General features: G+C 56.0%; 10 protein-coding genes across 10 annotated transcripts; 8 read left to right on the top strand and 2 right to left on the bottom strand.

Annotated features, from left to right (window-relative positions):
• Positions 1-151: 151 nt before the first annotated feature.
• VTJ04DRAFT_6711 (uncharacterized protein) lies at positions 152-655 on the bottom strand (the record flags this gene model as incomplete). The annotated part of the gene is made up of 1 exon (XM_069364961.1): positions 152-655. The coding sequence occupies one exon, from the start codon at positions 653-655 to the stop codon at positions 152-154; it is 504 nt and encodes a 167-aa protein (XP_069218735.1).
• A 476-nt stretch (positions 656-1131) lies between these two features.
• Positions 1132-2547, bottom strand: VTJ04DRAFT_6712 (uncharacterized protein; the record flags this gene model as incomplete). The annotated part of the gene is made up of 1 exon (XM_069364962.1): positions 1132-2547. The coding sequence occupies one exon, from the start codon at positions 2545-2547 to the stop codon at positions 1132-1134; it is 1416 nt and encodes a 471-aa protein (XP_069218736.1).
• Positions 2548-2970: 423 nt separating this feature from the next.
• Positions 2971-4764, top strand: VTJ04DRAFT_6713 (uncharacterized protein; the record flags this gene model as incomplete). The annotated part of the gene is made up of 2 exons (XM_069364963.1): positions 2971-3086; positions 3183-4764. The coding sequence occupies 2 exons, from the start codon at positions 2971-2973 to the stop codon at positions 4762-4764; spliced, it is 1698 nt and encodes a 565-aa protein (XP_069218737.1).
• Positions 4765-5516: 752 nt separating this feature from the next.
• VTJ04DRAFT_6714 (uncharacterized protein) lies at positions 5517-9061 on the top strand (the record flags this gene model as incomplete). Its single annotated transcript, XM_069364964.1, has 4 exons — positions 5517-5559; positions 5627-5731; positions 5789-8827; positions 8892-9061. The coding sequence occupies 4 exons, from the start codon at positions 5517-5519 to the stop codon at positions 9059-9061; spliced, it is 3357 nt and encodes a 1118-aa protein (XP_069218738.1).
• Positions 9062-9775: 714 nt separating this feature from the next.
• Positions 9776-11393, top strand: VTJ04DRAFT_6715 (uncharacterized protein; the record flags this gene model as incomplete). The annotated part of the gene is made up of 3 exons (XM_069364965.1): positions 9776-9784; positions 9845-10110; positions 10169-11393. The coding sequence occupies 3 exons, from the start codon at positions 9776-9778 to the stop codon at positions 11391-11393; spliced, it is 1500 nt and encodes a 499-aa protein (XP_069218739.1).
• Positions 11394-12705: 1312 nt separating this feature from the next.
• VTJ04DRAFT_6716 (uncharacterized protein) lies at positions 12706-13003 on the top strand (the record flags this gene model as incomplete). Its single annotated transcript, XM_069364966.1, has 2 exons — positions 12706-12751; positions 12813-13003. The coding sequence occupies 2 exons, from the start codon at positions 12706-12708 to the stop codon at positions 13001-13003; spliced, it is 237 nt and encodes a 78-aa protein (XP_069218740.1).
• A 34-nt stretch (positions 13004-13037) lies between these two features.
• Positions 13038-15028, top strand: VTJ04DRAFT_6717 (uncharacterized protein; the record flags this gene model as incomplete). The annotated part of the gene is made up of 3 exons (XM_069364967.1): positions 13038-14079; positions 14157-14521; positions 14597-15028. 3 exons carry the CDS (start codon positions 13038-13040, stop codon positions 15026-15028), a joined length of 1839 nt encoding a protein of 612 aa, XP_069218741.1.
• Positions 15029-15110: 82 nt separating this feature from the next.
• VTJ04DRAFT_6718 (uncharacterized protein) lies at positions 15111-15380 on the top strand (the record flags this gene model as incomplete). Its single annotated transcript, XM_069364968.1, has 1 exon — positions 15111-15380. One exon carries the CDS (start codon positions 15111-15113, stop codon positions 15378-15380), a length of 270 nt encoding a protein of 89 aa, XP_069218742.1.
• Positions 15381-18624: 3244 nt separating this feature from the next.
• VTJ04DRAFT_6719 (uncharacterized protein) lies at positions 18625-19603 on the top strand (the record flags this gene model as incomplete). The annotated part of the gene is made up of 6 exons (XM_069364969.1): positions 18625-18631; positions 18861-18878; positions 18960-19024; positions 19145-19216; positions 19315-19413; positions 19493-19603. 6 exons carry the CDS (start codon positions 18625-18627, stop codon positions 19601-19603), a joined length of 372 nt encoding a protein of 123 aa, XP_069218743.1.
• Positions 19604-20879: 1276 nt separating this feature from the next.
• On the top strand, positions 20880-21714 carry VTJ04DRAFT_6720 (uncharacterized protein; the record flags this gene model as incomplete). The annotated part of the gene is made up of 4 exons (XM_069364971.1): positions 20880-20916; positions 21034-21049; positions 21226-21321; positions 21414-21714. 4 exons carry the CDS (start codon positions 20880-20882, stop codon positions 21712-21714), a joined length of 450 nt encoding a protein of 149 aa, XP_069218744.1.
• Positions 21715-21974: the final 260 nt, after the last annotated feature.

A 21974-nucleotide genomic window follows, 5' to 3' on the forward strand; every position in this document is an offset into this window, starting at 1 on the left:
GTGGGTTGCGGGTCGGCGTTATGAAGTTCAAAAACATGGCACAACTTGTATTTGTTTTTCTCTCATCTCTCGTCTCAGTTTTTTCCTCCCCTCTCCTCCGGTTTTTCTTGGTTAGAGAAAATTACAAAAGGGGGATGGATGGGGGAAGTTGTCAGCTCGGGGTGAAACCCGGGACAATGGGGACAACAATAACCAGACATGAAGGATCATCTTGGGAGGGTCGGTTGGTGGACAGAAGATCAGCTGGGCAGGGAAGAAACAGGACGGAGGCACGGATGGGCGCACTGTCTTTTTTTCTCTCTCTCGAATTCGGTCTTCTTTCTTGCTGCGCGGCAAAGCAGCTCGTTGTCTGCCCCGCCGCGCGTCGTTGATTCTTTGTACCTTGGTTGCTCGGTTTGGCGAAGGGGTGATGCCTGTGACGCCTTAGAGAGTAGACGGGACAGGAGTGGTTCTTCTGTGCATGTACATACAACGGCGCGAAATGGGGATGGTTGGGGCAGGTAACGGCTGCACCAAGAAGGAAGAGGGGGAGGTTGTTTCCTGGCGGTTTTCTGCTTGCCTGGGATGGTGTTGGCGGTCTTTTGTTGGTTGGGACAGAGATGACTTGGTCGGCGACGGAGTGATACGTCGAGAATGTGAGGCTGATGATGATCATGGGAATAAGGGGGGATGAACGATACCTAGTAGTACTTGAATTAAATCTCCAATCAATTTTGATACCACCACAACATAATGAGCAGTTCAGAAATGCAGAGTCAGTAACAATGTGACGGAAGTGCACCGCTCGACTCTTGTTGATGCTTGCCTTCTCCAAGTTGTCTATCGCAACAAAACAATTATCCCTCTCTCCCTCTGCGGCTTACACCGGACCATCCATCTACTCTGCCCCATCCTGATTGCAAGGGAGGGTCTCCGGACTTGGTTGTGTACCGCTGGAGTTGGAGTGAATGAGAGACATTATGGGTTGTATGATTTGGTCAGACAGACAGCTTGATCACGGCCGTTCATCAGGGTCTCTTCAGTCCATGGTTTTCATTTGTATGGCTTCTTGTACAATACACAGCTAGATTTACAAATCCCCCTTCCCATATAAGCTTCCAGACCAGATATCTAAGTATACTTTTCTCCCTTTCATCCCCTCACCTTCAACTCCACCACCAACACACTCCCAAACTGCAACCACAACGGCCGCACCACCTTGACCACCTCCAACCCTGGCACCTGCTTGGCGGTTTCCCTCACAATCCCCTCAATATCCCGGTTCCACCAGCACCCGAACTTGCTGAAGTGATCCGCCGCATCCTTGTCCAGGCGCTTGTTGATCCATGACCACGTCCCGCGGCCGTGCTCAAGCAAATAAATCCTACCCGTTTCTGGGCGGACGTGTCTCGCCATCTGCGCGAGGAGGGCTGGCGGATTGGGGACAGAGCAGAGACCAAAGGTTTGCAAGATCGTGTCGTATTTGCCGTCAGCTGCTGGTTGCTGTTGGTCTTGAGGCTTGGTAGTAGATGACGGCGGTGGCGGGAGGCCGCGAAGCGCATCTCCCAAGATAAGCCTGACCCTCCCATCGAGCGCGTCCACCACCACCTCCCTGTCCTCTGGGGAAGGGAGATCCGCGAGCCGCGGCATCGGTTCCGCGCGTTTCCTGCGCATGACCTTGGAAAGTCCCGGGACGTTTTCGCGCACCCGGTCGCGCGCGACGCCGAGCATGGCGCCAGAGACGTCGATGCCGGTGTAACTTTGCACACCCCTTTGGGCCTCATCATTCTTATCATTGTTGGAACCGAACCAGCTGAACCAGCTCGAGGAAGAAGAAGTGGAGGAGGGGTTCTCTCCCCTCGCCGCGGCCACAACCCCGCTCCAGTCAAGGTACTCCAGGTTCCTCCCCGTTCCGACAGCCACTTCGAGCACATGGCCCCGCGCAAGGCTGGCGAGGTGCTCCCGCAGGCCGGTGATGCCCATCAGCCATTCGTCCCAGGCAAGGGAGCGGTCGAAGGCGCGAGCTTCGGCGTCGGCGCGGGCGGGGGAGTAGTCAGTTGGGGTTGTCGTGATGGCGCAAGGAACGTCGTTGATGGTTGGGGGTAGACCGGTTGGTGGAACAGGCTGTTTTTCTTCGTCCCCTTTTTCTTGGGGTTGATGATGATCATGGCTATCGGCGGAGAGGGTGAAAGGATCAACTGGGATTTTGGTTGAGCAGGAGCAGAGGGAGGAGTGTTTTTTCCTCCCGGAGACGATGAGGTTGGAGATGTAGGCTCCAAAAATGAGGGCAACGACGCCGGCGCCGTAGAAGGCCCATTTGCGCTCGGCGAGGAGTTCAGGAACGGACTGCCTGGTGCGGTTGGGGTGAGGGGACGGGGATGAGGAAGGAGAGGAGCCTCGGGAGCGTAGTGGGAGTTGTGATGACTTTGAGGACGGATGTGCTGCTGGCCGCGCTGGAGGCTGAGAAGCAAACAGGCGGGTGATGTTGGTCCTGGATTTGGATATGAGAGAGGGTCTGAAGCCTCTTGCTGAGGAGGGCATGCTCCGGGAGACGAGGCGGGATGCCATAGTGGAGGTGGAGGAATTGAGGTGAAAAAAATTGGATATATGTCACCTCATGTCCGTTTCAGTGCTGTCCTGGTTGAACTGACCTCCCGTCGTAAATGTGAGGTTCTGAGAGATTGGAATAAGAGGCCGCGAGGTGAGAGTGAGGGAAGAACGATGTCGTGACAAGCTCTGGTCGTAGCAGTAGCTTCGGGCTTGGCAGCGGAGATATCGGCCCCACAGCGGAACGGGGAACGGGCTGCGGCTGCCTGCCGTGCCATCATCCATATCCATCCCCTTTCACGCTCACTTTCATCATTTCACTTGCATCTTCATCTTCCATCAACATCAAACTCAATCCCGCCTTCGGTTCCACAATTGAAATTGCTTTTCACTTTGGTCCGACGTTCTTTCGTCCACAGCTTACATGCACACGCCACCCTCGCGATGGCCACGCAGCAAGACCTGCAGGACCTCCTCCGGCTCATGACGGTGACCCGCAAGACGCCGATGCTGCAGGCGATGGGCCAGATCAAAGCTCTCCAGGCCATCAACCTGAGGAGGTAAGCAAGCAGCGCGATTTCATTCAAGATGATGGGCTCCGAATCATTCATTCATGTATCACGGCGCCCAAGTTCCCCACGCTCATGCCCCTAGAGCATCAAGCAGATCGCCGAAGCGCCGCTTTCATCGGTGCAAGAAGCACTCAAGGACGACAAGGGCGCTAGAGCACTCCAGAATGCATGCAAAGCCTTTATCAAGCGCTCTCAGTCTACTGCCGCAAAACGCGACGCCTCGGATGCCTCAGCTCCAGCCCTCCCCCCAGCAAAGCGGCCCAGGCCCGATCCCTTCGCCCTCGCACCGGCCGAGATGACACCTGCCGAGTTCGAGAAGTCGCTTGAACTACCTCTATGCATGGACGAAGAGAAGATATCTCGCACTGTTATTGAGACCAACAGGGCCCCACTGGTCTTGGCCTTTGCTGTTGAACTCATGCGCCACACTATGCCCGAACAGCCGTTGTCGAGCCGACTCAGTCTAGCACAAGGCGTCGTCAGTGCGAACTCGAGGTCCAAGGCTGTAAGCATCGGCCTAGAAAAGGGCCCGAGTGCGGATGAGGAGGGTTGGGGCGAGGGACAGCCGCGCGTCAAGATTATGGGCCGCGAGATTCCCGTACTCAAGCGGGGAGGTTATGAGTGGAAAGGGGAGGAGAAGGTGGATGCGCCGTCAGAAGCCTCGGGTACAGGAGCCGAGAGTTCACCTCCACCAGCTACAGCTACGTCCGCCCCGGTGGTCGGGCCAACAATTAATAAACCCGCCCAGCCAACACCCAACAAGCCCACTTGGGTCGTCAGCCCGTCCATTACGCTCAAAGACTCGACCTTTGTCGCACGTGCCATTTACATCACCGCCCCGTCTCAGCGCAAAAATCTCATGCAGTCCCTTTTTGCTGAAGTTCCGCAGCTCCGATCGGCCACCCACAACGCCTGGGCCTACCGCATCGCCCCACCTCCTGACTCCGACTCCAACGCGCGCGTCCGTGAGGAATCCTTCGACGATGGCGAACAGGGCTGCGGTGACTTGATGCTGCGCATCATGCGCGAGACAGGGGCCGTCGACACGCTGGTGGTGCTGACCCGCTGGTTTGGCGGGACCATGCTGGGGCCCGACCGCTGGCGGCTGATGCGAAGATGCGTTACGGAGGCGCTGGCCGAACGGTTGCGCCGAACGGGTCTTGATGCCGTCCCTGCCGGAGAAGCTCTCTGGGCTTTGGATCTGGAAGCGGCTCGCGCCAGGAAAAACGCAACTACAGTAGGTGGATATGGATCCGGCACTCCTCAGCACCGGGCTACGACGGTCGTGGGGATGGACATTCACCGCCCCGAACATGCGAGAGCGTATTTGTTGAAGAGTTTCCCCAGTTTTGTAGAGCAGCAGCAGCAACAGGGATCAGGGACAGGCGAGGGAGGGGATGTTGGCAAGAGTCCGTCCAAGAAAACGCTCAAGTCGCAGAAAGCACTCGAGGCGGAGAAGGAAGAAAATCTTGGACTGCTGCTTGGAGCACTAAGGATTGTGTTCGACAGCTGGGCTGACCATCTCGGACCAGCTGAGCTCGATCGGCGGGCATGGGCTTGGTATGTTGCAGTGCGGCCGGATGTGCAAGCTGGGCAGGCGGGGTGGGGTGCGAAGGCCAAGGTGAAGTTGGCAGATATTTTGAAGTTGAAGAGGCTGGCGAATTGAAGACGGATTGTGTATGCGGGAATGACTATTCTTATTATCGCGGCGGTCTCGGCGTTGGGTTATGGGTTTTTGGTCGCGGTTGTTCCGTTCCGTTCGTACTGTGTCCGTAGTTTGTTGGTTTGATGTTGCCCGTGTACGAGGTGACAGAACGCGGGGTAGAACAGGTACGGTATGTTCCTGATCTTCCATTCTCAACAAAACCTCGCCTTTTCCCAGTTTCTTCACCTCTGTTCACCTCAACTCCGCCATTTCTCTCGTGCATGCCTCATTCATGCAACCATTTTAGGAAACCAACTTATTCGAAACATTCAATTCGTCTGCGTCTGCATCATTGTGGGGTTCTCGAGCCGCCAGCGCATGTGGCAACCTGACAGCGCGACAACGCAGCTGAGTGGGTTGCCCTGGTGACCGCCCGCCTTGCCGTCAGCGCAGGGAATGTCAACAACCGCCGGACCCTGCTTTTCCTGCATGAATGCGACTGTGCCACATCTTGCAGCACGCAACATCTCAATCGCACTTTTCTTACTCTTCCCACACTCACTTCACGCAGTTTTTCTGCCGCCGTCGAACATTGCTATAGTTCGCGGTGATATTGGGATTGAGATTTTTGCGTTTCTCAGCAGAGGGGCATCTGAATTTCAACTTTTCGTCTTTACCGACTTCATCTCGCCAGCTGCCGTGCGGACAATACCACGGCATATTACCACCCCCGGCTCCAGTCTCCATCCGCTTCGTCTCCTCCGCGAGGAGCCATGCCAGCCGCCGTCGCGGAGGTACCGGGCGTCGCCCTGTCCTGTATGAAGCCACTTCCCTCGCCGTGAACTGGTCGTCGATGGAGAACGTCGCTGACAACCCCTCGCAGTCGCCAACAACTTCTGGGGCAAGGATGACGCCGGCGTCGCCCCGCTCCTAGAGCGTATGCATAATGCTAAACAAACATGCGACGAGCTTCGGGCATTCTACAGCGGTGAGTGCGACTTCTTGGTTTGATCGTTGACGGCTATACTGACATGCCACACACAAGCCCGCGCATCCATCGAGGATGAGTACGCGCGTAAACTGCTGGCTCTGAGCCGTAAGCCGCTCGGGTCACAGGAAATGGGCACTCTCAAGACCTCTCTCGATACGGTGCGCGCCGAGGTCGAGTCGATGGCCAAGCAGCACCAAAACGTGGCGGCGCAGATGAAGAGCGAGCTTGAGGAGCCTTTGGCTGCCTTTGCGGGTGCTATGAAGGAGCGGCGCAAGATCGTGCAGAACACAATCGAGAAGTTGCTCAAGCTCAAGACCCAGCAGACACAACATGTCAACAAGACGCGCGACAAATACGAGCAGGAATGTCTCAAGATTAAGGGGTATCTGGCTCAGGGTCACATGGTCATGGGCCAGGAGGAGCGCAAGAACAAGGCCAAACTGGAGAAGACGCAGATCAGCCTTGCCACGTCCAACACCGAGTACGAGAACGCCGTCAAGGCACTGGAAGAAACGACCGCCCGCTGGAATAGGGAATGGAAGGCGGCCGCAGACAAGTTCCAGGACCTCGAAGAAGAGCGTCTCGACTTCACCAAGAGCAGCCTGTGGACCTTTGCCAACATTGCGTCGACTGTGTGCGTGAGCGATGACGCCTCCTGCGAAAAGATTCGCCTGTCTCTTGAGAAGATGGAGGTCGAGAAGGACATTGCTACCTTCATCAAGGAGAAGGGTACTGGCCAGGAGATCCCCGATCCTCCCAAGTACATCAACTTCTGCCGAGGCGATGTCGATTCACAGTCAGAGGCTTCCGAGGACGAGCATTATTCAGTCGCACAGTTCCCTCGAAGTATAAATCCAGCCTTCCGATCGTCATCGCCTCAACCTTCGACTTTTGAATCGCACAATGATCCCGACTCGGCCCTCGCCCGCGAACTCGCCCACAGGAGCGCGTCTCCCGCACCCACTCATAACTCGTCCAAGTTCCCCGGCATCCCTCCACAGCAGCAGCAACAGCAACAACAACAGCAGCAGCCACCCCAGCAACCACCTCAACAGCACCAACCGCCTCCGCAGCAGCAACCACCCCAGCAACAGATGCAACTGCAACAGCACCAGGATAATAACCCACCAGCTTCGAGGCGGGGTGCGCCACCTAGGGGGTTCCAGCAACCGCAGCGTCCGGCTCCTCTGGAGTACGACCCAAGCGAATTCGCGCCCGTGCCTCACGACCCGTATCCGATGGACGGCATGACGATGCTGTGCCGGCCCACGGCATCAGATCTGAGCACCGCGCCTTCAACGTTGTCGTCTGCGCGGCCGTCTAGCAGAGGATCGCATAGCGAGACGTCCTTCTCCAGCCAGGAACCACCGCAGACTCAGCAACAGCTACAGCAACAGCAGCAGGCTATGACTGTCGCGGCGCCAGCCCCTTCGTCGCCAGTCAAGCAGGAGCAGTCGTACCCGCCTTCAGCCTCGTCGTCCCCTGACAAGAAGACGGTCCTCAAGAAAAAGAGCGGCTTCTTCCAAAACCACAGCCCCTTCCGGCGCAAGAGCACCAAGGAGGCGGTCGCCAACAACCGCAACACATGGCATCCTTCGAACACCAGCGCGCGGCCGCAGCTGGCCGCTGGCCCGAGCGACAGCAGCACCAGCGTCAACAACAACACCGCCACCACCAACACTGGCTACAACAGCAACAACAACAGCACCGCCGCTCTGCCGTACCACCACAACAACTCGTCCAACAACCAAATCCTGGCCCCGATCGACCGCAGCGCCTCCCCCGACCCCATCGCCGCCAACGCCAGCCTCGCCCTCAACGTCGGCGGCAACGTCTTCCCCGTCGACAACCCCGACCGCCGCCAGGCGCAGCAGCAGCAGCAGGCTCCCGAGGACGACCCCATCGCCATGGCCCTGGCCGAACTTAAGGGCGTCACCTCGGGCCGGAATAACGGTGGCGGCCCCGGCCCCGGTGGACGCGTGTCGGCGGATCACTACCACGGCATCGCCACCCCGGCTCCCACCACCGCTGCTTCCCGGTCTTCTGCCGCCGTGGGTAATGGTGCGCTGACCGCCGCGTTGCGGGGAACCCCGCCGCCGTCGTACGACACCCAGATCCAGCCCGTGGCGGTGCAGCGGCTCGGCGTGCCCCCGCCCGCGGTGACGAGTAAGGCGATGAAGGAGTCGAGCCAAAAGTTCCAGCAGCAGACGAGGAGCTTGTTTAGCGGCGATGTCGCTAGGCCAGGGTCAGGTTATGGTGCTGGCGCCGGTGGTGGTGTTGGTGGCGGGAATGGGAATGTCAGCCCTACGAGGCCAGGGACGAGCCGCGGGATGTCGTCGGAGGTGGTGCCGCGCGCGGTTTCCCCCGCGCCGCAGAGGAGTGTTAGTCCCAGGCCGCAGTCCAGGGCGGGGAGGTATGGCGGTGGTGCTGGTGGGTCGCCGGCGGCCAGTCAGCAGCAGTTGCAGCAACGGTCGGTGTCGCCGGCGCCGTATGCGGGGTCGCATCGCGGATCGGTGTCGGCTGCCTCGGTGCGCGGGCGCGGGTCGGATGCTTACGGTGGGAGCGTTTCCCGTGCTGCGTCGCCCGCGCCGTATAGCCCGAGTTTGAGGGGGAGTACCGGCCCGTCGTCGGCGTCACCGTTTAGTTCGAGTTATGGCGCAGGTGGCGGCGGTGGTGGTGGTGGAGGAGGATATGGCAGCAGCACCGGAAGCTATGGACGCAGTGGTGGAGGCGCCTCGCCCTCGCCGTATAGTCCACGCGGATCGGTCAACGAACATGCCCGTCCCGGGAGCAGCATGGGGGATAATAGCATGGCGATGCAGCTGGCTCAGGTCGGCGGCGGGCATCATGGCGGCGCTGCCGGGGATGATGGGTACGGGTCGATGAGGGGCAGGGGACATCAGAGGTCGATGACGGCGACGAACGTGGGCGGTGGTGGGTTTGGAAGCACCGGGTCGAGGACTGGGACGATCAACCAGGGAAGCATGAGCTTGTATGAGGGCGCCGGACCGGTGGGGCCGGCGCGCGCGAGGAGTAAGAGTGTTGCAGCGGATGTGAGGTATACCAGGGATGGGAGGCCAATTTTGCATTATGGTGAGTGTTTCTCTTTCGTCTCTCTTGTCACGGTCGGGAAGTTTATGCTAACTGTTGTCCACAGCGCGCGCTCTGTACATGTACCAAGCTGCGATCCCAGAAGAGCTTGGGTTTGCCAAGGGCGACATCCTCTGCATCCTTCGTCATCAGGATGACGGCTGGTGGGAGGCCACGATCCAGGGTGGCAACGGCATGGTCGGTCTGGTACCTAGCAATTACCTGCAGCCGCTTTGAAGTTGCCAGCCTCAGGTAGGATGGTGGTAGGAGTATACGAGTCCAGAGGGGAGGGGAGGTGTTGTTGGGTTTGGTAGCGGTGCTACTGCTGTTGGTGGTGGTCATATTGGTGTTGGATCATGCATTGATTGAGGAGTTGAGCAAGCCTACATTCCATCTTTCGCATTTGCTTCTTTTATTTTGTTGTTGTGTTCTTCTTGATGTCGAATGATGTATGTACGTACGTGGACTTCATGATGCTGTTTTGTTTTGGTCTTGTCTGTCATTTCTCTTTGTGTTTCTAGCCCCAGGTTGTAGAGTGTGTTCAACATGCAACATTGCTGGTCAATTTTTTATTTTTTTTAAAAAAAATTTATGCCATACAGAATAGAATGTGTGTCTTTCGTGGTCGTGGTGATGATGCTCGGCTCCGGCCCCTGAATGTTTGTCGTTGATGGAAGGCATGTGAAGTGCCAAGACATGACATCAGGCCGCAGCGTCTGCCCATTCATTCCAAGTTCCTCTCTCTGCCCAAGGGAGCTCCAGTCCTTTCAGACAGGAGCTCTCTCCACTCAAACTTCACTTCCTTCAACCATCTCTCACTTTAATGATACTTGGGTAATTACCTATTCAACCTCTTTGAGTTTCCTCTCCTTCGATGCCAGTTTGACTCAAGGAAATTTCTCTGTGTGCCTGAGCAACCCGAAGTCGATTGGTCTCCCTTGATTTGTTTCCATGGACTTGGTATGGACAACGGCCCATGACTTCTCCCATTCATGGATCAAAATGTTGACACAGGTGCAGTCAAACCCCGCCGAACAAGCGCGGCGTAATATCGAATCCGCCTTCACCGTCGTGCGAGATGGAGGACGTCATGCTGTCCGCCGCACCGGCCGGGCCGCTCACGCCGTGGTGTCATCCAAGTGGGTGCAACGGTTTGTCGTCGGCACCACTTTGCTGAGCATCGTCGGCGCCCTGCTCTACATCCCCGCTGCCCTGGGCTACTTGCTTTTGTATTACAAGTTTCTCCCGCAGTTGGAGACGTATGTCCCTGTACACTTGCAGTACGGGTAGGTACCAGCCTCTTATGGCCCCTTACATGACCAGCATTGCTGATGCCAAACCCAGAGCCGGGCCGCACCCCTTCGGCATCGCCTCCCTCGACGGCCTCATCGCCCGGCGACAGCCCTATGATCTCGTTGTCTCCCTCACCCTCCCACGCTCCCCGTCCAACCTTGGCCGTGGTAACTTCATGATCGCCCTGCACTTGCTCTCCCAGGGGGACCTTGCCACCTCTTCTGCCAAAGCCCATCCTCATCCACCACCGGTCCCTTACTATCTTCCCGGACGCTCCGCATTAACTACTACCACCTCAACAACGTCAACAAAAACAAACGACGACCCTCTGTCACTTCTCCAGCCCACTCGCCTCAACCTCCCTTCCTTCCTCTCCACCAACGCGATCCTCTTCACCACCACGCGCCCCGCGCTGATTCCTTACATCGACCCCTTTGCCGAGCTCGCTGCCCGTCTGCTCTTCCTACCCTACCACCTCCTATCCTCCCGCCCGGTCACCGCCACGGTGCGTCTTGAGGTACCCATGGCCGAGGATCTCGTGTTTGCAGGAGCCAGGGGTTCGTCGTCGCTCGCCGCGCCGTACTCAGCGGTTCTTCCTGAACGGTTGCTGCTGGAGGTTCAGGCGGGGCAGGATTTGCAGGTGTACGAGGCGAGCGTCAAGGTTGTGGCGAGGTTGAAAGGGTTGATGGGACTCATGTACAGGTGGAAGGTGACTGCGTTTGTGGTGTTTACGGGGATGTTTTGGGCTGGGGAGATGGTGGCGTTGGGGACGGTTGCGGTGATGATTTTGGGGTGGGATTTGGGAGGACTGCTGGCTGGTGGTGTTGGTGGTAATGGTGAGGGGAGAGATGGCCGCGGTGACGAGGATGAGGATGACAGCGATCGTTATGGTGGTGATAGGAGAAGGTTGAAGAAGGTTGAGGCCTCGGAGACGGAGGGATCGGTATGGAAAGCGGCTTCTAAGGGTGAGCCATGGTCGTCATCGTCCAGCATACAGCGGTTGGCCTCGCCGTCGTCACCATCTAGTGGGCTAAAGAAGGAGGAGGAGGATATCAAAGAGGAAGAGGAGGGAGATGACACCGAGAGCGACCTGTATAAGGTACCGCCGTTTGAGGGTCCCAGCGGAGGTGCAGAGGGCGAAGGCAAGGGTAAGGCAAAAAAAGAAGTGGAAGAGTCACAAGCCCATGATGTTGGAGTTGGGACCAGCTACAAGGCTTCCGAGGGGAGCGCGCGGAAGAGAACAATCACGCCAGGGAGCCAGGAGGAGTCTGAGTAACCACAGTTTAATTTTTTTTCTTTGTCTTCTAGGTTATAGATCAGGCGAGCTGGTTTTTAATTGACGGTAGTTAAATTATTGCAACCTACCCATTGTTGAGTCTCGTGATCTTGAGTCCCTGTGAGAAGCGAAATGAAAGAAGCTGAAAAAAACAGCCAGACAGCAACCGCAACTTGTCTTCCTGCAAGGTACGGAGAACAATTATTTATCGGACGGGAGGTCAGATGGAGATGTGAGGAAGCATACGAAGGACTTGGATGTCACACCGCCAACTCAGCTCAGCGTGTTTCATGCATCTAGAAAATGGATGGCGGGGCGAAGGGCAATGGTGGTGTTGTCCGGCAGATGGTGGGGCGGGGCATTCAGGCGTGGAGCTGGGCCTGACACTTCACCTCAGGTCGCGCCGTCTTGGCCATGCTGCTGAGCTGGCACCTAACTCAATGGGATGATAATGAGGCTGTTTTTTTTGTTTTGTAAACGCCCAAAATTGGCCAATTTTTGGCTCTTTCGCAGAAGGAATTTCAGACGGCGATCAATCGGCCGATTCCCGCTGTCCCAGTGCTCCTTCCCGGTTCCAGCAGAAAATCATTCCATCTCAACCATCATCCCTTGCCTGCTGCACCTTCCCCGCGTCCCCGTCGGCAGCCCCATGCTTCTTTGAGGTCGAGGGACCAGAGGGACCAGTGGATGGGGTCCCCAATCTGGAAAGTCACCTCAATTATTCACCTCCACTTCACCTCCATCCTAGGTTCCAGATTCTCAACCCATTGCAGATTTTATTAGGTGCTGTTTAAGACTCAAACTCTCCAGTCCTTGACATTGGGTCTCCATCTCGCACCTTTTGTTTGCCCTTGGAAATATTTGCCCTTGAATGGACCGACACGGCCAGGCTCTGGGTTTTGCTGTGTCGGCATCTTCCTGGTTGACCTGCAAGTGACATGACGAAGCCCAGGTCTTGACGTCAACCTACCTTGCCTTGATCCCTCGGCCCAGCCTTAACCTCGAGGACAGGAACCTTGGACCAATTTGCCTAACTACGAGTATTACTCCGTTCCGGCACCCAGCAGTCAACGGAAGTGTGTGTTCCAGGCCGGGCATCCAAGCGATCCAAAGTTTTGGCTGGTTTTGCTGGCAACTAATCGGCCCAACCCCTCCAAGCCAAACAACTAAAATAACCACCTGGAACCTAATCCTCGCCGCCGGCCTGCCAACGCAGAAACCGCGAGAATCCATTCAACCCCCCCTGTCTCCAGCGAAGCCCGCCGGCCCCATCACCGCCGCCAACCCCCAGTCAGCTCTTTTTTGTCCGTGCATGACCACACCTCGCCAGGAACCGACCGCCATCAAAGGAGAAGCTCGTCACCGCTGAGTGCAACACCACTGCAGCTTCACAAAACCCGACTTGACTCGACCTCCAAGGTCTGCACTCTTCCTTCGAGTACCGAATCTTCCCCTCATTTTTCCTCGACCTCGACGACCCGATCCATTTTCTCGTCGGCACCACCTCACCATCAACACCAACCACCGCTTTATCGCCCTCCCCGCCATTCGACCACAGCACGCGCGGGGTAGCCACCTTCTCCCGCTCAACACCACCACACCAGACTTGAGCCGCTCAACGTCACCTCGACAAAAGCCGCCACCATGCCCTGCTTCAAGGGCATCGCGGTGAGCATCCATGCCAATGGTGCCCCGCTGCCCGAATATGGCGTCCAGAAGCAATCCCGCGTCTCGCGCATCAACACCTACATACCCGTTCCCCAACCCCAGATCAACCCCGAGACGAACAAGCCCGAGCCCGCAAAGTTCGCCATCTCCATCACCCTCTTGACCCCGAACCTCGCCATTCCTTACTCGGCCCCCAAGCCTACCCCGCAGAACCCGTTCCCCAAGCCCCAGCTGGTTGGGCCTATGCCCTCCAGCACCGGCGAGCGCGGCAAGTACCATGGCGTGGTCATGCCCTACATCCCCATGACCAACAGCGAGAACGAGACCATCGCCGCATACATATACTTTGATGGCCGCGCCAAGGAGGAGGTAGCCACACTCCTGCGCCCTGGCGAGGAGACATGGGTCAACAGTCGCTGGGTCCAGGTGCCCGAGTCAGAGGGCGGTGGTCTAGCTGAGCGGGAGTTCCTCTTCCGCGAAGTCGGTCTGGAGCGTTGGCTCAACGGCCTCGATCTTAAGGGACACGATGCTGCCGAGAAGCTGGAACGCCGCAGGCAAAAGTTTGAGAAGCGCAGGAGGCGTGCCCAGGCCCGTGCCGAGGCTGCTGCCGCCGCTGGAGGCATGGACGTGGAGAGCTCTTCCAAGCCTCGGTCCACCCTTCGCTACGCGGCCGACGAGACCTCTCCGCTCGAGGCAGTCCCCGATGAGGACTCTATCTCGTCGTCGTCGGACGACGATGAGCCGCCTGAGGCTGCCGGCCAGATCAAGGTTGCCATGTTCCGCGTCATTGCCTCCGGCGAGATCAAAAAGGGAGAGTATTCGCCACAATTCGACGCCCATGACGACTCTGACGACGAGGCCGCTCCCGCGAATGGCATCGACGCCGACGTCGAGCACACCACCAGCTTCGCCAAGCCCAAGACTCTTGACCCCAAGACCATCAGCACTCAGACTGTCACGGGCATAGATGGTCCTGACAAGCCATATGCTGTCTTCACATTCTTCTACCGCGGCGAGAGTACGTTTCGAATACATTGACTTCTGCATATATATATATTTTTGCCAAGATCCTGGCCACTAACTGACAATTCACAGGGCAATTGCAAAAGATGGGCGTCATGGCTCCGCCCAAGTCCGCAGCTACGTCGCCTGCTCTCAAGCGGAGGTCAGGCCAGCTCGATTTTTCCAATCTCGGCCCTCTCAAGACCACGGGCACCGTCGGCTTCTCGGCCTTCCGCGACAAGAGCGCCCAACGCAAGAAGCGTCGGAGTAACGGTATTCCCGGCAGCACTACTATGGATGCGGACAGCGATGATGATGACGACGATGACGACCGCCCGGGCGCCGATCTTCTGATCAAGATGGAGGACGTGGACTCTAAGGACGACAAGTCCCAGCCGACAGGGCCCGAGGATTCAAAATTCACTGGCGAACTTGCTGATGGCGTGAACCGCATTCGGGTACGTTGCCCTCTTCTCAGTCTTATCATGATCCCACACACACATGTATACTAACTGACCTCTCCGTTGTTGTAGCTCAAACGTGCCCACTCCGCCGAGCCCGACAGCGAGCGCAAATCCCCCGCCTCCACCCCGCCCGAGACGACCCCGACCAGTGGCCTCGCGCCCCTCGGCGGACCCGCGGGCCTCTTTGGTAAGAGCCTCGCCGACACGGACACCAGCAACGTCATCGGCAGCCCGCTGAAGAAGGCTAGACCCAGCCTTGGCGCCGAAACAAGCCTCGGAGGAGACTTCGGGGCATCCGGATCCGGGACAGCAACCCCGGCAGCAGGAGGTAGCCAGTCCGCCGCCAATTTCCCCTCGGCACTCGGCGATGTACTCGCCAAGGCTCAGGCAGCTCAGGCAAGCCAGGGTCAAGACCGGCCTGCTCCAGCGGGGACAGGGGCTGGGCTCGGGGCACCGGCGCCGATCCAGCCGAGTGTGATGGAGGAGGAGGAAGAGTTGTAAATTCATGGGGTAGGAGAGATATAGATGGTGGGAATGGGGTGGGGCTTGGTTTTGGCTCTGTCCCTTGGTTTCGCTTGTTTTGATGAATGTCAAAGTTATGTGTATGTATGGGGTGGGCGGTGGGGTTTTCTTTTCGGATTGGGAGGGAGGGCTGATGGATGGTTGGGAAAGGAGGGAAAGGGCGCGGATTCTCTTCCGGTTGTTCCTCCCTGACTGCCTATACGGCGCTGATTCATTTCTCTTCCAGTGTTTTTTTGCTTGCCCTCCTCTTCTTCTCTACTCTCTAAGAACAAGACTAGGCTTGGTCAGAGGAAGTCATGATTTTCGAGCCCAGATGGAAAGAGGCCCATGATGAGGGGTCTTGAATGAGTGAGAGGAAAGGCAGAGACAGAAGAACGAGGGATGATGAGATGGCGTTTACGACTGTGTACTTAGGTCCTGTCTGTCTAATGCTCTCTCTGTGTGTGTGAATGAATACAGCGGTGAAAGAAACCTGGATGACTTTGACTGTTGCCTTATTTGTCAGAGTGACGTGAATGCTGTTTGGTAATGTTTGGCATCCCTTTGTTGGTCATCACCTAGGTGTGATATGGGGAACTATTCATTGAGTGTTTTGGAGATGCTGATTGTTTTCTTTGGATAAACCATATGTAGTGAAGGTTTGTCTTCATTCTGCCTCCTTCAAGCTGTTTATTTCCTCATGGGCAGGTCGGTGGTACATAATCAAGACACTTTTACTTGGCAGAAAGCGTTATTGTCTACTTTACTTGGATATAACATGATGTTATGTGATGGGAGGGGCCGATAGATGGTTGGATTTGGTTTAGCTTGTTGACACTCATTTCTTCTCTGTCTTCGTTCCTTTCTCATGTTCATGGTCTGTTCAGGATATATACTAATAACGCAAAATGGGGCAGCTTGATACCTCCGCAATGGCGGTGGTGGTTTGAGAGGCCTGTAGCGTGCAGTTCCTACCTCCCTACCGTAGGGGAATCGGCCTCTCCCGTCTCCCATGGCGCTGGAAGGTTGATGTGACTGGCGTCACTCCCTGGATGGAAGCTGTAGGAGATCGCCGGCCCGGCTGTTGAGAAGCAGCGTAAGAAGAACGAAAGGGGCCCGAGAGGGCCATACAGGAGTATACGATCTGCCCCTTGCACGAGACGTGACAAGGGCGAACTTAACCAAGGAGCTGGAAGATTGGTGGACTGACCCCGTACTGACATTGGCGCTAGTATTGACACTGGCGACAATGTGAAGGGGGGATCTGGCGTGAGTATATACTTCGACTCAGCTTGCTGGCTGTTGCCAAATGATATTCAATCCATACGCTTGGTTTGTTAATAGGTCTTCTTGTCCTGTTAGCTCCTCCAGACACTGGGGAGGCTTACAAGAAGCTTTACCAGGGGCAAGCAGAGATAAATATACCTAGTTTTCTTCTCACATTAGAAGCAACTCACCTCCTGACCTCTCATTCCGGCGAACCTTCTGATCCAGCATATCCATCCAGGCCCAATGCCTTCCAGTGGCTTGCCGGATGATCGACACCGCCACACTACAGTTGTTTTGAGATCTTGGTATGGTCATTGTTAGTGCGCCTGGCATCTCATCGTGATGGTCGCCAACCTGTCACTGACCAAGCAAACACAGCACTGGAGCAGTTCTCCAACTCTTTGTGGACTGGGCCCAGAATGACCGCGTGGATTGGCTGTCCCTGGCCGAGTTCGCTGGGAACGACGTACTTCCTGGGTCGACGAGGATCTTATGCTTCGGTGAGATTGAAAGGGAGAATGTATTGCCTGACTGGAGACGATGAGTAGAAGCATTTGTTCTTACTTGTGGAAGGACATCAGGGAAACCAGGCCTGCTTCCATATGGTGATAAGAGCCGTTTCCCTACATAGCCTCTGATGGCTAGGGGCAAATGAGGTTTCATTTTGAGAGAACAGCTGCGACATATGTGCTTGGAGGAAGGGCAAAGGGAGTTCCATGCGAGACTGGAAACTCGGGTTGTTGAAGCCACTCCCAATGCTGCGGCGCCTGTAGCAGCATATCACCATGGACTTCCACGCCATGGCGCAGAACCGCACGGACTACGACTCGGGCACATAGGGGAAACTTTGATGAGTGGCCTTGTGATGGTAGTCAAGAACCATAACTGGAAGAGATTGACGGAGAGCTGGAGTGAGCAGTGGAAGAAACCATGAACTGTTGACTGAACTGGGACTAGTTGGAATATGAAAGTAAAGTATGCTGTACAGATGTAAATATACATATAATGTCTGTCATCCCTTAGCAGATAGCGGTTTGATGGTTAGGGTAACTTGTATGACAGCTTGCGAGACAATGTGAAGAGGAAGGGAACCAAGGCTGATTCGTTCACCACCATTGACTACCCGTTACAACATTGGTCGAAGACATTCCACAAGACGCTATAAAGATATCTCTGATGATTGGGCAGCAAGAGTTCGCTACTCATATCGAGAAGTTGGCGGTTGGAATATTCAACTAAGACCGGCATACCTAACAGAGTATCTCGGATACACACAATGGAGTAACCTCCATTCCCATTAACTCGACTTACCTCTGCAGCATGACATCACTGCAGGCTACAGGCAAGAGTATCTAACACCAGTGGCTGTCCAATTCGAATCTGTCTCTCCCTGCTATCCACCGGGGACGGCTAGCCGAGTACCTAACGTTGGACAAGCCAGTGCCCAACCAAAGCCTGAGTACCGTCGTACCTTACGGCTAGGTACGCAGGTTGTGGATCACTACGCTGCCCAAGCCTCGAAGGTGAGAACGCCCTAGCGGGCTTCAACGGTCACTATCCGACCAAACGTGTCACTTCACGCTTGTTCCCGAATCCAAGGTTCTTCCACTCTTGTCTGCTCGCGCCTGCGTGTGTCAGCCTCAGTTCAACCGGCCAACCAAGTTGTGGGTTGCACAAGGATTTGTAGCCACACGAATTAGGTTCAGACTGTTGAGCTTGATTGTTTATTGAGATCCACATGGAGGATTCGGAAGGTTGAAGACAATTAATTGTCATCATTGTGGGAAAGAAAAAAAAGGGGGGAAAGAACTTGGGTGTGATGTGTACCTTTTGTTTTGCTACAATTGAGTTTTCTTGGTTAACAAGGAAGACATAGCACGCGTGTGGGAGGCATGGATGGCGAGCTTTTGCTCTGTTTGCTGTGATAGCGGGCTCAGAGAAAAACAAAGATGGGCATGGAAAAAATGCTGGATGAAGTTCAAAGGTTTTGCTGGATGTGCGGTTTTTGCCGGACCCACCCCTGCCTGACTCCTGACCGCCTTTGCTGCCTGACTCGGCTGACTAAGCCAGGCTGTCCCAGGGAACAACCCCACCTTCAGCTCGTTCGTGCCCCGCTCTTGTTTGGCGTGCTCTGCTCAGTTGGGTTTGGGCTGCTGTCGTCGGCGAGCGCGAAGCAAACCGACCCCACGGACCCAGGAGATAATATTACCTCGTGAACCATCTGCCTCACCAACACCACCACCTCTCCGCAACCCCAACTCGCGATTCTCCCAGTTCTCTAGATACCCCCGTTTAGACTCCATCGCTCCCGCGACCAAACATTCAAAATGGCTGGTGAGTTCAAACTTCCCCATCCCTAGTTGAGAGCCCCGCGACGACAGCACCCGCTGGAGAAAAACGAGGGGTTGTCGACGGCTTGTTTACCCCGCCCCCTCGAACAAGGTCGACAACCAACAGCAACAACCCCGTCGATGGCCACAGCGGGCGCGACCTATTAGTTGTGATATGTTTGGAAAATTCAGAAATAGGACAGGACAAGCTGACTGATTGGATCCCACAACAGACTTCAACGAGATTGCGAGTGAGCACACCCCGCCAAGATTGCGACATACTTTTACAACTCCTTAGGGAGCGCTTCTGACCCGATGTGCTCTCATGACAGCCCAGTTCGTCCAGCACTACTACACCACCTTTGACACCGACCGCGCGGCCTTGGCCGGCCTCTACGTACGTACACCATTTCTCTCTGCGGCCGACCGCAGAAGTCGGAAATGGAATTTCCACATGACACACAGAGAAAGGGTCGACTGTGTGAATGAGGCGCTGACGTATCGCTCGTTGCTCTAGCGCGAAAACTCGTTGCTCACCTTCCAGTCGGCCCAGGTCGCTGGTGCCCCTGGTATCGCTGAGAAGCTTACCGTAAGAACATGTCCCACGAGAAGAGAAAGGGGGGGGGGGAGGGACAGCTTTGTAAAGGGAGAAGTTGTCTAGATTGTCAAACTAACATTCGCATCTAGAGCCTTCCCTTCACGAAGGTCGTCCACCGTACGAGCTCGGTTGATGCCCAACCCACTGCAAATGGCGGTATCATCATCCTGGTGACCGGCCAGCTCCTGGTGAGTATCTCTTGAGTTCTGTGTTATCTCCATCTCGACCAACGTGGAATCGTTGGATAACTAACACAACCGGATGTAGGTCGACGAGGAGCAAAACCCTCTCTCCTTCTCCCAGAGCTTCCTCCTTGCCCAGGATCCCGCGGGCGCGTGGTATGTGGCCAACGATGTCTTCACTCTGGTCTATGCGTAAACAAGAGGCTGGTTTGGGGATGGGCTTTGCCTGGGGGACTTGGTCAATCTCCGCCAAAGTTGTCAACAATGGCGGTGTTTAGCATGCCCCTTGGAGCTGGGATTGGCGTATGGCGATGGGGAATTTAGTGCAAGTCTTTTATGCGTGTCTTGGGCGGTTTTGTCGAAGCTTGGAAGTAGACCTCATAGCACGTTCAGGGCATGAGGGGATCATTTTCCCGAAATGGAAGCTCTCATGACATGCCTGGTGCATTCAATACATCAAAGTACACCTGTTGGCGGCCTTGAGCAAGCTCTGGTCAGCCCCCAAGACGATCAACACAGCCTGATGGATCTGGATGTTGAGTTAGTCCGCCGTTTCGATGCTCCGCCATGCTTGCCGCGTAACACAAGGTTGCGTCAGCACCAGCCCGCCCTCCATACTTAAAGAGTGATGATGCTGGGTAACCACTTGGGAACAAAGCTTCTGGAAACGCCAAAAAGAACATTTGTGATGTCCTCTGCTTGCGCCGAAACTGATCCAACTGGCCTAAAGTGAGTTTGAAACGGGAGATCCCATCCGAAACCAACAAACGCCAGGAGCACAACCGCCAGAACCGTTGGGCAGGTCGTCCCATGGTTCCACATGCCAGACCCTGGTTGTCCGGGAAGCCGAGGCTAGCCAATGACATGTCGTGGATGCCCTGAGTAGAGCCCACCCGGCTGCCATCTTCCCGCCCCAAGTGGACAACTTGGAACATGCTAACTGTGCGACCTTGCAGCACAAAGATCCTCTCTCTTCAAGCACGGGGTCTGACCTTTGTTGTCGAACACGACATTTTTACACACTGACCGGTAGAGCAACTGTGTTGCTTTATTCCACCGAAGAAGCCAACTGTCGTCCTTTGACAGGCCGCCTGACCGACAACTACCTCTGCGCTGACATTTGTTTGCATTTGTTGACTCGGACCGCCGCTTGGGAGAGGGAGAGACTTTTTCCCCGAACCTGCATTCGCATCTGACACTTGCATCGCATCAGCGCAGCGCATTATCCTCGGGCCGCGACCGAGCAGCATCAAAACACAACAGGGCTAGCGACAGCAAGCAGGGCTGCGAAATAAACACCAACACCAAGAGCTTTGGATCTCTTGTTCTGGCGGCTGGACGTATCGCCAGAGTACGCTATTTAAGCACCCGCGCGCACACGGAGAGCAAGCCGGTCTTTCCGCTGGGAATTGAGCGAACGGATTACGTGGCTTTGAAAGTCGAGACGTCTTGTTGAAACCCACACCGTCAAGATGTCGCTGAAGGAGGAATTCGCGACGCGAAACTTCAGTATGTGCTTCCGCCATGACCCCTTGAATAAGCAAGAAGAGGAGGAAAAGGCCCGGATCCGCTGGTGTTCCTGTCGGGATGGTGATTGCTAACCGTCGCTTCTCTTCCGCCGCGCAGGTATCTACGGACAATGGTGAGCATCCAGATTTCCCTTCGAAACCGAGTCGCCGACATCGCCGCGCCGGCCGACGCCGCCCACGTCGTCATCTAGTGTCGTCGTCTGTCCGGATTGCGCCAGCGTCGATTATATCACGCGACAACGTCCGATGATTGGGATCGTTCGCATGCTGACTTGTGCGCGCGCCATAGGTTCGGCATCTTGTCCATGATCCTCTGCTTCGCGCTGGGGATCGCGAACATCTTCACCTTCCGCCTTCTGATCATCATCTTTTCCGCGTTGTGTCTGTATGTCAACCCCATTTTCCCCGTCACCTTTGGCATATCCCTTCCTCCTTCTTTTTGATCTGCGCTGCTAACCACACATGCACAAACAACAGCGCCTCCTCCTTCATCATCCTCTTCGTCGAGGTTCCGCTGCTCCTGCGCATCTGCCCGACCTCGTCCAGCTTTGACTCCTTCATCCGCCGCATCGCCACCAACTACATGCGCTGCGCCGCCTACGCCATCATGGCCCTGGTGCAGTGGCTCTCGCTGCTGGGTGGCGCCTCGTCGCTGATCGCCGCCGCCATCTTCCTTACCATCACCGCCTCCTGCTACCTCCTGGCCGGTATCAAGGGCCAGGCGTTTGTCGGGAGCAAAACCCTGGGCGGCGCTGGTGTTGCGCAGATGGTGGTATAGGCCGGCTGAGCGTGCACGAGCTGGACTGGCTGGTTGTGTTATGGTGCTGGGGGGTTGAGAGGGAGGAAAGGGGTAGACGTGGATCGTTGGTTTGGTTGAAAGTGTGGCGGCGGTTGTTTTCCCTGCGATTATGAGGATGGTTATTTCTCTCCTCTATGCTCGTTGGGTGTTGTTTGAGTTGTTGGAGAGAAGAAAGGTCGGTAAGAAGAGGGCATTGGCATCATGGCAAGCAATCCAGCAAGGAAAAGACGCAACGACAA

Source organism: Mycothermus thermophilus, assembly GCF_041956435.1.
Source record: "Mycothermus thermophilus strain CBS 625.91 unplaced genomic scaffold VTJ04scaffold_4, whole genome shotgun sequence".
In the NCBI taxonomy this organism is placed as follows: Eukaryota; Fungi; Ascomycota; class Sordariomycetes; order Sordariales; family Chaetomiaceae; genus Mycothermus; species Mycothermus thermophilus.